Source organism: Pipistrellus kuhlii, unplaced genomic scaffold (genome assembly GCF_014108245.1).
Source record: "Pipistrellus kuhlii isolate mPipKuh1 unplaced genomic scaffold, mPipKuh1.p scaffold_m20_p_2, whole genome shotgun sequence".
NCBI lineage: Eukaryota > Metazoa > Chordata > Mammalia > Chiroptera > Vespertilionidae > Pipistrellus > Pipistrellus kuhlii.
Genome location: NW_023425515.1, coordinates 132064679 through 132080935, shown reverse-complemented (window position 1 = coordinate 132080935; position 16257 = coordinate 132064679). Strand labels below are relative to the sequence as shown.

The 16257-nt window shown below is 39.2% G+C and overlaps 1 protein-coding gene across 3 annotated transcripts in view; it reads right to left on the bottom strand.

Annotated features, from left to right (window-relative positions):
* LOC118724003 (guanylate-binding protein 6) overlaps nucleotides 1–15829 on the bottom strand; it is an 87654-nt gene extending 71825 nt beyond the window's left edge. For all 3 annotated transcript variants that reach the window (XM_036446850.2, XM_036446849.2, XM_036446851.2), the window contains exons 1-5: nucleotides 15692–15829; nucleotides 9757–9960; nucleotides 8665–8792; nucleotides 5375–5484; nucleotides 4983–5179 (exon numbers count right to left, since the gene is read on the bottom strand). In XM_036446850.2, coding sequence (XP_036302743.1) covers nucleotides 4983–5179; nucleotides 5375–5484; nucleotides 8665–8792; nucleotides 9757–9946 — 625 coding nt within the window. In that variant the 5' untranslated portion in view covers nucleotides 9947–9960; nucleotides 15692–15829. The remainder of the gene's footprint in view (nucleotides 1–4982; nucleotides 5180–5374; nucleotides 5485–8664; nucleotides 8793–9756; nucleotides 9961–15691) is intronic.
* Between the last annotated feature and the right edge of the window lie 428 nt (nucleotides 15830–16257).

The following is a 16257-nucleotide window of genomic DNA, read 5'->3' as shown; positions in this document are numbered from 1 at the left end:
AGGCATCCAAATTGGAAAAGAAAAAGTAAAATTGTCCTTATTTGTAGATGATATGATACTGTACATAGAAAACCCTAAAGACTCCATCAAAAAATTATTAGACTTAATAAATTAATTCTGCAAGGTAGCAGGATACAAAAGCAATGCCAACAAATCTGTGGCATTTCTGTACACCAATAATGAGCTTACAGAAAGAGAGACTAAAAAAACCAATCTCATTTACCATTGCACAAAAAAAATTAAGATACCTAGGAATAAACTTAACTAAGGAAGTAAAAGACTTATAGATGGAAAACAACACGACACTGAAAAAAGAGATAGAGGAGAAACCAAGATGACACCATAGGGTAGACACCTGAATGCAGCCTACCACAACAATTTTGAATTTAGAGCTGGAAAACAGGGGAAACATCGCCTTGAAGCACCGGGTGGCTGGTTGAGAGGAGGCTCTACCATCCAGGAAGGAGAGAGAAGGCACGCTGAACCTCGAGAACTGTAAAGGTGCAAAGATCTGTGCATGAGAAAAGGAGGCTACTGGCTTACTTGCGGCATGGAAAGGGCGGGCTGAGTTCGTGCCTGGCTTACTCCAGACACGCAGAGAGGGCGGATAGCTAATACGCAGCTGGCTTTCTTGTTCGGGAGGAAAACAGACCTACCCTATTGCTCTGATAGATGGCCCCAGTCAGGGAGAGGCCAGACTGTTAGGCAATGGGCACAGATTTCTAGGAGGTGTGTGAAGCCAGCGACCATTACTGAGGGACTCAAGGAAGAGCCGACGAGAAACCAAAGCTTGTGGGCACCACCCCAAGACTCCACCCCATCCAAGTGGAACACAAAAGCCCTCCCCAAAGCTGGCTTTCTCGTTACCCGCAAACTGGACTCTCCTGAGGAGGGACAAATCCTAAGCTTGTCTGCGCCTATACCAAAGAGGTGTGTGCGCCTGCAACCAATCTTGTGGGACTCACCAAAGCTAGTCTGTGCCACCCTGAGACGCTGCCCCATCCAAGAGAAGTACAGAAGCCCTCCTAGCTGAGACACTGCTGATCCTCACAGCCAATTGGATTGGAAATCAATGCTTCCCAGTGATACCAACAACAAGCAAGGCTTAACAACAAGACTGCACACACAGCCCACAAAGGGCTACACCAATAATGTCCACCTCCGGTGACTGGTAAGGCTGTGCTACTGGGCTCTACCAGAATGCCTAGCACAGAAAAGGAATCCAAAGGGGACCACACCAAGACACATTATAATTAAAATTCCAAGAGCAAAAGACAAAGAGAGAATATTAAAAGCAGCAACAACAACAAAAAAAACAAAAACAAAAAAGCAGGTAGTTACCTATAAAGGAGCACCCTACGATTGTCAGCTGATTTCTAAACAGAAAACATGCAGGCCTGTAGGGAATGGCAAGAAATATTCAAGGTGATGAATAGCAAGAACCTACAGCCAAAAATAGTCTACCCAGCAAAGCTAAAACTCAGAATTGAAGGCCAGATAAAGAGCTTCACAAATAAAAAAAAGCTAAAGGAGTTCATCACCACCAAACCAGAATTATATGAATTGCTGAAGGGGGTTCTTTAGTAAGAGGAATAAGATAAAGATAAAAATTATGAACAATAAATACGTAATTATCAACAAGTGAAACTAAAAACCAAGGGAATTATAAAATCTGATGAATAATATTAACTGGTGAATATAATAGAATCAGATATATGGAAGGGGAGTGGACTGATGATTCTCAGGGAAAAGGGGAGAGGGGGGTGCTGAAAGAGACTTGCTCCTGGGAGAGGAGCAGAAAATGTAACTAAGACCTTGTCTATACAAAAAGAAATTGACAGCCAGTTTGAAATGGAATTGCCATGGCCTAGAGCAAAGAATATCTTTAATGATATTATTCTATAATGTCATTTCAATTCTCCCCAGATTTATGTTACCCTCATTACCTATAATAGTACCTCACACCCTTCGGAATCAATAAAAAATAATAATCTTTTTGGTGCTTTGAGACAAAGGTAACATATCTCTTGATAGTTGTGAATTACAACAGCATAATGTACAATTATCCTAAACAAACTTACAAACCAATTCTTTGAATGTCTAGCAGTAATTTAAAAATTACATGAAAGGATTTAATCCCTTCCACTGTATAAGAGATCCCCCTGGGAATGATCTGAGCATTTTATATTGTCCCCTCTTGCCCTTGTGGCCAAAAGGGACCCTCTTCTCATGGTCCAGTTGCCCAGAGCTGTTGCCTGAGCTTTCAGTTCATGCCAATGTTGAAGCATCATGTACCATGGATCTGTCGCTCGCCCAGTGGGGTGAGCTGGGCCCTCCCTGGATTCCCCAAGATATGTGATCAGTGCCAGGGCCTTCTACAGCAGGTGAGGGGATCTCAAGGCAGGTGCTGGGTGTGGAGGCCACAGGGGCATAGGCTATCAAGGAGACAGAACTGGCCAAGATCAGTTTGGCTCAGTGGATAGAGCATCTGCCTGTGGACTGAAAAGTCCCAGGTTCGATTCTGGTCAAAGGCATGTACATTGGTTGCGGGCACATTCCCGGTAGGGCGTGTGCAGGAGGCAGCTGATCGATTTTTCTTTTTCATCAATGTTTCTAGCTCTCTATCCCTCTCACTTATTTAAATTTTTTTTTTTTTTTTAAAGGAGAGAACTGAACCTCACATCACCCTGCTTGGCCCTGGAGGATGGCTGGTTAGCCAGAGATGGGTAAGATTCCTCAGGGATGGAACAACCTAAGACAGGCACAGTCGCAGAGGGGCCATCAGGAGAGAACTTGAGGGTCAGCAAAGGTGGGGCACAGACCTTTACCCCCCCACCCAACTTTGCAAGGGCCTGAACCTTCACTCCTTCTGATGGAGGTCTCCTGCCCCCATGGCTGTTTCACTTCCCATACACAGCTCAAATTGGGACCCAGTTAACAGACAGAGACTTGGCCAACAACAGCTTCCTCTCACTGCAACAAGACTTGTTTAAGATGTCTTGCACCTATGCTGGGAAGTGGGTTTTTGATATTCAAATCCAGCCTAGTACCAGGAATACTCAGGGCCTAGTCAAAAAGGCAAATAATACCTTCCACTAATATACACAGGGTAAAATAAGATTGTTGTTAGAGTGTTGAGTTTGACAATAGAATAGTAGTCAAATTTTCAGAGTAATTTAAATTGGCTAGTTGAAATAAGCAAATATTCTAGAAAAAAAATTATTGTACTGCACAAAAAGCTGTTTCTAAAGTGTTAACAAAAAATTTTATTGGCAGTTCATCTCATGATAAAATTGCATAACATGTAATGAACCTAAAGCAGTCATATTTTAGAGCAAATAATTAAAATGTAAAAGCTATCAAGACTACATTATAAAATTTCCAAAAGCCTCCTAATATTTAAATTAAAAAAGGGCATAATAGAAGAATATCATGTAAGGAAAAATATCCTGTGAGTAAATTACATCTATAAAATTTGTACTTTAGAAAATTAACTTTCATTTGTAATGCTAACAGCAGGACACCATAACATGAAACACGGACATGGTGTCAAAACAAGCCAGAGGATAGTCATTTGGGCAAAAAATGAAAAAGGATTCCAAGTCAAATTTATAGAAAATATTCCTTTATTAACATTTGATAGAGGATATGTTTGTATATTTTCAGAAAACAACTCTGAGACCATGTGGATTCCTGCAAAAGAGAGGAATTGACATGACTGCTCCAGTCATGATGACAAAAGAGAAGCAGTCCAGAAATGGAACTGACAACACCTTGCCATACTAACAGACAGCAGCTGTGCATCACTGAAGGATGCCCAGGACCAATTGAGGGACAGTCGGACCTGCAACACCACCGTTTGTCCACCAACCAGATCTGAAATACCGTGGCTGACATGTACACATAAGGAACTATATGACATTGAAATTGGGACTGTTGGCCTAGAAAGGAACTCACTACAGACTGGATTCATTTGCCTCTCAGCAAAACCATTATGGCTTGTCTCATTTTTGGTTCTTATAAGTGTATTTCTGTATCACATGATCTCACGCAACTAGGGAAAATAATGAGCAACATAAACTGAAGAACAAAAACAGACCCAGAGACAAGGAAGCATCAATCAGACTGTCAAATCTAAGAGGGAAGATAGGGGAAAGTGGGGGAAAGGAGAAGAGATCAACCAAAGGACTTGTATACATACATATAAGCCTAACCAGTAATCAGAAACAACAGGAGGGTGGGGGCATATGTGGGGAGGAGTTTGGGATAAGAATGGGGGAAAAAAGACAATTATGTGATACCATAATCAATAAAGGAATTTTTAAAATAATAAATAAATAAATAAATAAATAAATAAAATAATGCTTTAAGTTAAATTATTATATCTATTGGATTCAGTTCATTGATGAGTTATTTTTTTAATAAAATGCATTACAATGGGGGGAAATCTTTTATATAGAAATTAAAATTATATTCTTATAATTATCAAAAATTACACCAATGGGTAGATTGAAAAACAAAATATACTACTTCAGGTTTATGAGACCATAGTAATTTTTATAAATAACGTACGTATAAAGATATTAGAAAATTATATGCCTATTTTAGAAAAATTATGTCTAATTACATGAAAGACATTTTTTCATTAATGGGCTTTTCTTTGTAAATTTATGCCTAGAGAGACAAAATAATAAAAATAAATGCCTGCTTTTTAGAAGATTTTAGCACCACCATTTTAAAAGTTACAATTGGATTCTAAATTACAATGTGTAAAGAACAAATTGGTTATGAATAGTTTTACTCTATTTTAGGCTCCACTTTTCTTATGTGAACTTAAACTCCAGCCCATAGAGCTTTTCAACTCATTCCCAGCCACCGTTTCTGCAGACTTCTAGTCTTAAGTACAAATGTAACTCCAGACATGATGTTTAGTACCTCCCACCCTGTATTGGACCATCCACTGCCCAGCCATGCTTTGTTACCTGGAATCAGCTTCAAAGCATTCTCCAGGTATTCATCTTCTGTGATAGGGTGACCATTTAACTCCAGCTCCAGGGTGAAATCCCGTACGGCCCAGATAAAGTCTGGAAAGAAACTCACAAACTCTGTTGAATTTTCTATTCCATCAGGTATAAGGGAGGACTTTGCCTTGATGAGTTTTGTCAGCTCTGTCACATAACTATAACCTGGATAAGGAACATGAACTTTCTGCCCACAATTCACACATTTCTCTCATTTAAAAAAAAAATATTTTATTTTACAGTGGTTCCTTTTGGTCCACCAAAGGCAACTAAGTGAGAAGAAAGGAGAATTAACTGGATCACCATTCCCACAACCTCCATGACACATGGAGGTTGGGTTCCTGAAAAGATACTGCAGCTGCTCCAGGGCCTGGTGGTTGATAGTGTTCATGCTATTGTAGACAAAGCTGCTACATAGCAGCACAGCCAGGGCAAAGATCCACGAGTCATTCTTAGGGTCACCCTGAAAGTACATTAGGGCAAAACAGTCAGGGATTTACCCTACAGAAATCCATTCAGACACTAAGTCTAACAGTCCTTCCTTTTATTTCAGGTAATGTACTCACCATGCAAACAAGTAAGTTTGAAGACGGAAATAAATATACATATGAGTTTTAGCAATTACAAAAACATTACTTGTGAATGTGATCTTTGTCATCACAGGGATTTCTTTTTAATGAATTGGATGAAATAAGTAACTAACATAAAAAGTAATTTAGTGCAGCACCTGGTATGCTATTATGTTTAAACTAGCGGCCCAGTGAATAAAATTCATGCACAAAGGGTGGTGTCCCTCAGCCCAGCCTGCACCCTCTCCAATCTGCAATCCCTCTCACAACACAGGACTGCTGGCTCCCAACTGCTCACCTGCTTGCCTTCCTGATTGCCCCTAACTGCTTCTGCCTCCCAGCCTGATCACCCCCTAACTACTCCCATGCCAGCCTGATTGATGCCTAACTGCTCCCCTGCGAGCCTGTTTGCCTCTACCTATCCTCCCCTTCAGGCCTGGTCACTCCTAACTGCCCTTTCCTGCAGGGTTGATCATCCCCAACTGCCCACCTTTGCAGGCCTGATGCTCCCCAACTGCCCTACCTTGCTTGCCTGATCACACAAAACTGCCCTCCCTTGCAGGCCTGATGCCTCCCAACTGCCCTCCCCTGCTAGCCCTCTTGTGGTGGTCATTTTGTGTCCACATAGGGACAGGATCTTTGACCTCATGGGGGAAGCCATATTGTTTGCTAGAGTGATGGTCAATCTGCATATTACCCTTTTATTAAATAGGCTAGAGGCCTGGTGTATGGATGGCGGCCAGCTGGTTTGCCCTGAAGGGTGTCCCGGATCAGGGTGGGGCTTCCCTTGGGATGTGGGGTGGCCTGAGCATGGTGCCTGTGGTGGTTTGCAGGCCAGCTGAGCCCCTTGGTGACCCAATTGGAGGCCCTGGTATCTGGAATTTACCTTCTACAATTGAAACTTTGTAGGCTGGAGCAGAGCCAAGCCTTTTACTTGCTCAGTGGCAGCAGCCACTTCTGTTTGGATTTGTTTTCCTTTATAATTGAAACTTTGTGGCCTTGAGTGGAGGCTTAGGCTGGCAAGGGCAGACCGAAAGCTTGGCTTCTTCTATTGCCTGGGAAACCCAAGCCTCCCTCCTGCTGCAGCCATGTTGGTTGGTGTTAATTTGCATGCTTGCTCTGAATGGCTGGTGGATGTGGCTGGGGGGCATGGCTGGTGGATGTAGCAGAGTGATAGTTAATTTGTATATTACTCTTTTATTATGTAGGATGAACGGGTTAGTACATATTTATTCTGCATATATTTGTTGTTCATGGGCTATATAAAATACTCCATAGTTAAATAACTGGGGATATAGCCAAGAAGTGTTTATGAGAAACTACTGAATATGTCCACTATTGTTAAAATAGAAATCAGTTTAAAATGACAAATTTTACTTTCAAAGTGACTATTTCAAAACTATGATGGACATCTGTAGCAAGGAATTTAACAAGGATAATATCTGTAGGTTGCTACATCAAAGTAATGTATATAAGCATTGGAACCTGTAGATCTAATAGTAAATTAAGGGGTGGGGGGAAGGGAGAGATAATATCAACCAAAGAACTTATTATATATACATATATGCACAAAACATGGACACTGACAATAGTATGCTGAAGGTCTGCAGAGAGGATAGGTGTGAGGAAGACATGGTCAATAGGGTGGGAAGAAGGAAAAAATATGTAATACTTTCAATAATGAATATAAATTTTAAGAAGTATTAAATTAAAATTTACAAGTCTAGCATGGAAGAACCAGAGCTCTGAAAGTTGGAAAATTTTACATAACATAAAGTCTTCCTCAGCATCTTGATTGAAAATTAAAGACTTAGCAAAGTGTGAATTTGAATAAGTGGAGGTATCCTGCATGGAGAGACCCACAGAAACAAAAGTAGACATGGCCACATACAGGAGTCTGGCAAACAGGTGAAGGATCTTAAAGGAGGGGTTAATTTTTTGAATAAATACAGCAGATGTAAATAACAGCACAATACAGAATTTTCATTCTATTATAAACACTGTCTAAATTTTTCACCAGAGCAAAAGTGGACAGGATCTAGAAAAATTTGGAGGGAAATGCTAATTTGACCATTTATATTCCAAACCCCCATTTAAAAAAAATGATTACAATAAGAAGTGGCACTTATGACAAACAATAGGTTATACAGAAAGCAAGACTGTTTGATATATACATAAAAATAAACACAACATTTCTAACTCTTCTTTGGGTATAAATAGGAAGTTGTAGACATTTAGATACTATCTACATAATAAAAGTCTAAGTGACCATTACAGCTGAATGATCAGAATGACTGGCCCCTATGATGCACACTGACCACCAAGGGGCAGACGCTCAATGTAAGAGCTGTCCTCTGGTGGACAGTTCGCTCCCACAGGGGAAGCGCTGCTCAACCAAAAGCCGGGCTCACAGCTGGCGAATGCAGCAGCAGTGGCAGAAGCCTTTCTTGCCTCTGCAGCAGCTCTAAGGAGCAGCAAGCCAAGCAGTAAGAAGCAATGGCAATGGTAAGAAGCAAAGGGGCCCAGACTGCAAAAGGGACACCACCCCTGTGCATGAGTTTTGTGCACCAGGCCTCTGGTTTCCAAATAAGTCTCAAACTAAAGCAGAAAGGGAAAATAATTCATTTCATCTTTTCGCAGAAAATTAAAATATCAAATACCCATCTTAAAATGTTGTAGGACAAACGCATGCTTTTATAGAATCATCTCATTCAGAGCTGTCTTAAAGTCTTCCAGAATGCTTGGTGAGTACTAATGAAATTCACCAGAAAACTGCAGACTTTTTGAGGGCAGGGCTTTTACATGGGTCACTAGCATCTACAGTACTAACTTAAAGACCAGGAATATGGTGTTCAACAATTGAATCAAATTAGTCATGCATTGCCGAGAAATAGAAAAAAAATTATTCAATGTTCCATGACAACTTATCTAAAAATAAGAGTCAAACAACTGAGAATTTGCCTGATACATAGTTGGATTTCTAGATTTCACAAATAGATCAAGCAGTTAAATTAAAGAGTTTGTTATGAGACTATCCAGAATGAAACCATTTTGTCTTTGACTCTCTGCCTTACCTTTTCCACATTGCCCAGGCCCTCGGTGTCTAGAAGGACCAGAGTGCAATCAGGCTTATAGGGGTGAGGCACACACCACATCCAGATGCCCTTGGTTTCAGACTGCACCGTAGAGCCCAGAGGGAAACCTATAAATGAAGGGGAGACCAAACCCACAGTGACAATAGACAAACAGAGTAGCCAAAGGACTACAAAATCAGACTTTTTGGAATGGAAATGCCCCAGAATATAAGATGGTGCTTTCTCTATTTTGTAAGAATTCTTTTCTTTGTGTGTCATCTTTTCAAAGGAGGAGATGAATGTTAACTGTGAAAACGATACCCAGCAAGAGCTCAAAATGGAGGTGAAGTTCATCCATAATCAGACATAATAAATGTCACTGAATACCACAATAAGAGCATTTTAAAGAATGGTCCAGTAAAGGCCAAATAAAAGTGGATAGAAGAGAGACATCTAAAGAAAAAGAAATTCAGATAATATTTTTCCAATTAAAGTGATAAAAATAAAAATGGCAAATGGTGTGGGACAGGTTAACAACAATGGGATGTGAACTCAAAAAATCTTTAAACATGGTGATAGATATGCAATTATCTTTATATATTTATAGGAAAAGCAAAACTTTATAGAGAGAGTAAAACATATTATGAGCAAGAGAGAAGGCATAATTTCAACACCTCCGTCTTGGTACTGGTAAAAAAAAAAAAAAAAAAAAAAAAAAAGGGAGCCTATGCATTACTAGAAGGAATTTTCCTTAACATAAGTAAAACTATAAATATGGCAATGGAATATATTAAAGTAATGATTTACTCATGAAAACTAGACTTAGAAGTTTGGTTTATTAAGAGGAGTTTAGTTCTCTCTTCATGTAATCAGGGAAGAAAACAAAGAAGCTGTGATTTAGAGTAACAAAATTGGTCCTGGCATGATATAACACCAATTAAGGTCATAATTTATCAGAAAGAATTAGAATTAGAAGGTGGTTTATTGAAAGGAAGTTAGCTCTTTTTTTTTTCATGTGACTAGTGAAGAAAACTAAGAAACTGTGATATAGCTAGAGTCAAAGAATTGTCCTCTGCCTGAGATACCACTCACCGTAATTCTGTCCTGCAAGCCGATTCATCAAGTAGGATTTTCCTGTACGATACAGTCCTACAATGGCCACAACCACCACTGGCTGAGAAATCTGGTCAAGAATCTCTAGAGCTTTCTGATTCACTGACAGACGCTCATTGATGTTTTCCACCAGGCAAATGGGGGTCATCATGTTGGGTCTAGATGCCATAGCAACCTGCAAACCTAGAAGAACATCACAGTAGAAATAAGATTACAATGCTATTCTCTGAAGCAGAGTTGTTGCAAAGCACCCACCATCTCAGAGCAATATGATTGTTCTACTTTGTTCCTGTCATAGTAAGCATAAGCCAGGACCTGCAATGAAAAATTGATCTACTTTTGGCTCTATATTTGCACCGAATCTCTGCAAGGGCCAAAGTGTTCCCAATGCTGTGAGGCCTCTGACTGAATGTTATTGCTGGCGCTGGGCAGCAACATCTTAAAATGCTGTAGAGTGGCTCTACTCTATGCCAGAATCACCACTGAGAAGCAAAGCCATCACCTCATGTGAATATCCTCTCCCCAAATATAAGGCTTAACCAACTTCTAAGAGGATAATGAGAGGCAGATACTGAGGAAGGACCTGCCTGGGACCAGAGCAACCTGGGGACAAAGTCGAGGTATTTTAAGCCACAGATTCCATGCATCTCTCTGTTTTGTGATCCTAGTTGTTGAGAATAGCTATAGAACTAGTGATGAGTATGACTAGTATTCATCACAATCTGAGGTATTAGCTGGACAAGTTGGTTTGACATATGAAAGACCAATAAAATGTAATATCTATGGCTCCATTTATGATACTGAAGGGATTGAAGGAGTTTGGGGCTCCAGAAGAAAAACAGCTTTTGATTTTTCTCCTTTCTTATAAGTTTTCAAAATCATTTAGGGCATAAATTTTAACAGTCATTCCCTGTTTATTGAAACTGAGTGGTGTGATATCTAGTTTGTTTTTCAAAATGAAGTGTGCAACAAAATTTAAAAATAGATTGATGTTATAAGCCAATAAAAAGTGTATATTAATAAAACTGTCAACAAAAAATAACAAGAACTCCTCCCAATTTTTACATCCTCCATGTCCTGTTAAAAATATCCTTGTGATTGAAAAAAAAAAAACAACAACTTATGTAAGACTCTAGAGGAAATTAAGAGTGATATAGCTACAATAAAATAAAATTTAAAAAAAAAACACTATGTAAAGTTTCAATAGTAGACTAGAAGAAGCAGAGTTCTGAATTAGTGAATTAGAAGATAGGCAGCAAAACACACCCAAACAATTGAAGATAAAAATTAAAGGCCAGGAGGAGATCCTAAGAGAGTTTTGGGACAACATGAAACAAAGCAGCATATAAATAATAGGAGTGCCAGAACAAGAAGAGGAACAAGGGTTAGAAAATTTTTTGAAGTAATGAAGTAATAATGTCAGAAAACTTCCCTGATTTGGGGAAGAAAAAGGTCACACTAGCACAGAGAATTCAAAAGAAGATAAACCCAAAAAGACTCACACCAACACTCAACTTAAGTACGATGGCAAATGTTCAAGAGAAAGAGAGAATCTTAAAGGCTGCAAGAGAGAGACAGAAAGTTACAAAGGATCCCCCATTAGACTATCAAATGATTTCTCAACAGAAACACATCAGGCCAGAAAGGAATGGAAGAAAGTTTACAAAGTGATTCAAAGTAGGGAACAGAATCTAAGAACACTTTGTCTAGCAAGGCTATCATTCAAAATTGAAGGGGAAATAGGAAGCTTCACAGACAAAAAAAAATGCTAAAGGAGTTTATCACTACCAAACCAACAATGCAAGAAATGTCAAAGGCCTGGTATAAAAAAATAAAAAATAAAAAAGGAAGAAGGAACAAAGGCACAAAAAATAAAAATGGCTACAAACATGTACCTTACAATAATAATTTTAAATGTAAACAAATTAACTGCTCCAATTGAAAGACATTGAGTGGCTGAATGAATAAGAAAACATGACCTGCCCTAATCTGGTTGGTTCAGTGGATAGAGCATTGGCCTGTGGACTAAAGGATCCCAGGTTCGATTCCGGTCAAGGGCATGTACCTTGGTTGCAGGCACATACCCAACAGTGAGTGTGCAGGAGGCAGCTGATCAATGTTTATCTCTCATCGATGTTTCTAACTCTCTATCTTTCTCCCTTTCTATCTGTAAAAGTTAATAAAATATGTTTATTTAAAAAGAAAACATGACCCATATACTGTATATGCTGCCTACTAGAGAACCACCTCAGAACAAGGGACTCACACCGACTGAAAGCGGGAAAAATATATTTCAGGCAAATGGAAATGAGAAAAAATCTGGGGTGGTAATACTTATACCTGACAAAATAGACCTCAAAGTGAAGGTCATAACAAGAGATAGGGAAGGTCACTTCATAATACTAAAGGGATTAACATAACAAGAAGATAAAACCCTGGTAAACATATATGCACCCAATGCAGGAGTACCCCAATACATTAAAAAAAAAAAAAAAAAAAACCTTCTGGAATATATCAAGGAAGAGATCAACAATACAGTCATAGTAGGGGACATTAATAACCCACTGACATCACTGAATAAGTCCTCTAGACAAAAAATCAGCAAAGAAACATCAATCCTAAATTACTCACTAGATCAGATGGAATTAATTGACATCTTCAGAACATTTCACCCCAAAGCCATGGAATATACATTCTTCTCAATGCACATGCGACATTTTCAAAGATAGACCACATAGTGGGTCACAGGCAAAGTCTCTCCAGATTCAAGAAGATTTAAATAGATCAAGCATCTTCACAGACCATAATAGCATAATATTAGAAATAAACTACAATAAAAACAACAACAAATTTTCAAATACTTGGAGGTTGAATAGTATTAAACAATGATTGGGTTACCAAAGAGATCAAAGAAGAAATTTAAAAAAATATCCTGGAAACAAATGACAATGAAAACACAACAACCCAAAATCTATAGATACAGAGAAAGCAGTCATGAGAGGGAAGGTTATAGCTCTACAGGCCTACCTAAAAATAAATAAATAAATAAATAAATAAATAAATAAATAAATAAATAACAGATAGATAAATAAATAAAACAGGTAAAACTGTTATTAAATTATCTAACTCAGCAACTTAAAGAATTAGAAAGAGAGCAACAAGAAAAGCCCAGAGTGAGCAGAAGGAAGGCTCAGAGCAAAAATGAATGACATAGAGACCAAAACAGGGCAATACAAATGATCAATGAAAACAAGAGCTGGTTCTTTGAAAGGATAAACAAGATTGATGAACCTTTAGCCAGGCTCACCTAGAAGCAAAGAGAGAGGACCCAAATAAACAAAATCAGAAATGAAAGAGGCAAAAATAACAACAGACCCCACAGAAATTCAAAGGATCACAAAAAAATACTATGAACAACTCTATTCCAAAAAATCTAGACAATCTGGAGGAAATGGACATATTCCAAGAAAGATGCAACCTTCCAAAACTCAATCAGAAAGAATCTAAAAATCTCAATAGGCCAATAATTATGAAGGAAATTGAAGCAGTTATCAAAAACCTCTAGCAAATAAAAGCACTGGACCAGACAGCTTCACAGGAGAATTTTACCAAACATTCAAAGAAAAAATAAAACCTATGCTCTTCAAATTATTTGAAACAATTCAAGAGGAAGGAATACTTCCAAGCTCATTCTATGAAGCCAGCATTACCCTAATACCAAAACCAGATAAAGACAACGCAATGAAAGAGAATTACAGGCCAATATCCCTCATGAACATAGATGCCAAAATCCTCAACAAAATTATAGCAAATCAAATCCAGCAGTACATCAGAAATATCATACACCATGACCAAGTAGAATTTATCTCGGGGATGCAACGATGGCACAATATCTGAAAATCGATATAAATGATATATCATATCATATAAACAAATTGAGAAATAAAATCACACAGTCCTATCAATTGATGCAGAAAAGGCATTTGACAAAGTCCAACACTCTTTCTTGATAAAAACTCTCACGGAAGAGAATAGAGGAATCATACCTCAACCTAATAAAAGCGTTATATGACAAACCTACAGCCAATATCATACTCGATGGGCAAAAATTAAAACCATTTCACCTAAGAAGAGGAAAAGACAGGGATGCCCGCAATCACCACTCCTCTTCAACCTAGTGCTGGAAGTGCTAGCCATAGCCATCAGTGGAGAAGATGAAAAGGCATCCAACTTGGAAAAGAAGTAAAACTATCATTATTCGAAGATGACATGATACTGTACTAAAAAAACTGAAAAACTCCATAAAAATGATTAGACTTAATCAATGAATTCAGCAATGTAGCAGGATACAAAATTAACACCCAAAATTCATTGCATTTTTATACAATAGTGAACTTACAGGAACAGCGGTTAAAAAAACAATTCCATTTACCATTGCACCAACAAAATTAAGATTCCTTCCTTTCTTCCTTCCTTCCTTCCTTCCTTCCTTCCTTCCTTCCTTCCTTTTTTTCTCTCTTTCATTCTTTTTTTCTTCCTCTTCCTCTTTTTCCATTCAACAAAATAAAGGCAAACCAGAGCTCTCTGAGCCAAATCTACTCTTTAGAAACAAATTAAATTTTAAAAATTTAAATTTAACATTTTGTGTAAGCAGTGAATCTAAGGTGGAATTAGAAAAGGACCATAATCCAAACTAGTGCACACTACAATGAGGAACACTGAGCTCATGCATGAAGAAGCTGTCTCCATGCACCACCCCATCCCTTTAAGCAGCCATGAGAACACCCGAATCTCTCATCTCGCCATGCACCCACATTCTCTGCTCCACCATCTACTATCCCAGTTAGGAGAAGTCCTACTAAACTGTCACCTCACAACTACCACTGCCCCTGATGGGGAAGCTAAAGCCAGCAGCTGAGCCCTACAGTCCAGGCTACCAGGCTACTGGTGTCCCTACCTCTCCATTCCTCAGTCCATTCTGCATCAGAAAGTGAGAAGTTTAAGCTCAGGACCAAGTTGCTTGCAAAAGAAAGTTGAATTCTCACTTCTGTCCCACACACAGCTCCTCAGCTCAGAGTGTCCCAGAACAAGCTCCCAGGTCCTTCTCACTCCTCCTTGCTCCCTCTCCTCCTCCCACTTTTCGGTTTCTAGTTTACAGAAGTTTAAAAAATAAAAAATAAAAAATAAAAAGCTGAGGAATTTTGTTTTCATTCTTACAGAGGACTCAGCAAAACAACTGAACCTAAAAACAATAATTGATGTAAATTTTTGGTAGGGTCTAAACATTTGTAAACTACAGAATAAAAAACCTGGCTTAGACCTTACAGATAGTTTTAATAGTTGAATAAAATATGTTAAAATGAAGTATTTCATCTAAATACCACTTTATAGAATCTTTGGGATACTAAATACAGTTAATGCAATAAAGTATGTTTTCATGTTTAAATTGTATGTTAAGGATCATCTTCCCTCTGTTTTCTAGATGTCCCACAGACACCAGGGAAATGTCTGAGATGGGGACGGAAAGATGGAAGAAGTGACTGCAACCAGGGCTTCTTAGGGAAGGACAGGTTTCCTTCCTCAGTCACAGAAAGGACTTCAGCCCCTTCAAGCAGGGGTGATGTAGGGTTCACCCCTCCTTCTGGGCAGGGCTCTTTGTGCAGCCTGGGAGGGTGCCCAAGAAGGAGCTGGGCATCTAAGGAACAAGCTGTGCCCTCTGCCCTGCAGCAGCCTTCCATCCAAACAGAGGGGCTGAGCTGCCTCCAGCTTATAGCCCCGGGGGGCACCTTCCTCTGCCCCCACCATCAGCCAGCTGCCTCTAGGGCCAGGTGTGCTGCGCTGGAGCATGCATTGTTCTTGTTGATGTTACTTAATGAACACGTGCATGGAAATCCAAGTCTCTGAGGGAATTTACCTGTCTCCTAAGCTGCAGACAACGGATAAGTTATTGCCTCTTGCTGCTTTGCTCCTCCTGAGTCTGGCTCCGCAGGGTGCTCACAGTTCTCTTTAGATGCTAATAATGAAGCCGAATATGACAGCGAAGCTGTTTTCAGTGTGGTTGAGAAGAACCTAAATCGAAATCGAAAGGACACATCCTTTTCTGGGAAATTAGATGTTGGACCTTCACCCCCTCCCTTCCTCTTCCCAGCCCCCAGAAGGCATGCAGAGTGGTTGAAGTATCTTCCACTCCAGCTTGGAAATCCCTGTCTGGCACCTCCCCCTCAGAGGACTTGTGTTTCCTGACTCCATAGGAACAGAGCTGCAGAGCTGAATGTGAGCCAGTAACAGCAGGCTGACAGGTCTGCAGTGACTCTCTCAGAAGTACTTTGGAAAGGCAATGAGGTTTTTCTTATTGTTGTTGTAGTAATTTTATGCTAAGACTGCCTTTTCATTTTTGGCTTTAAAAAAAACAACACAACTTATTATTAATTTATCCTTTTTCATTATCAATAACTGTGTGCATAAAACTCCTATTTTCCC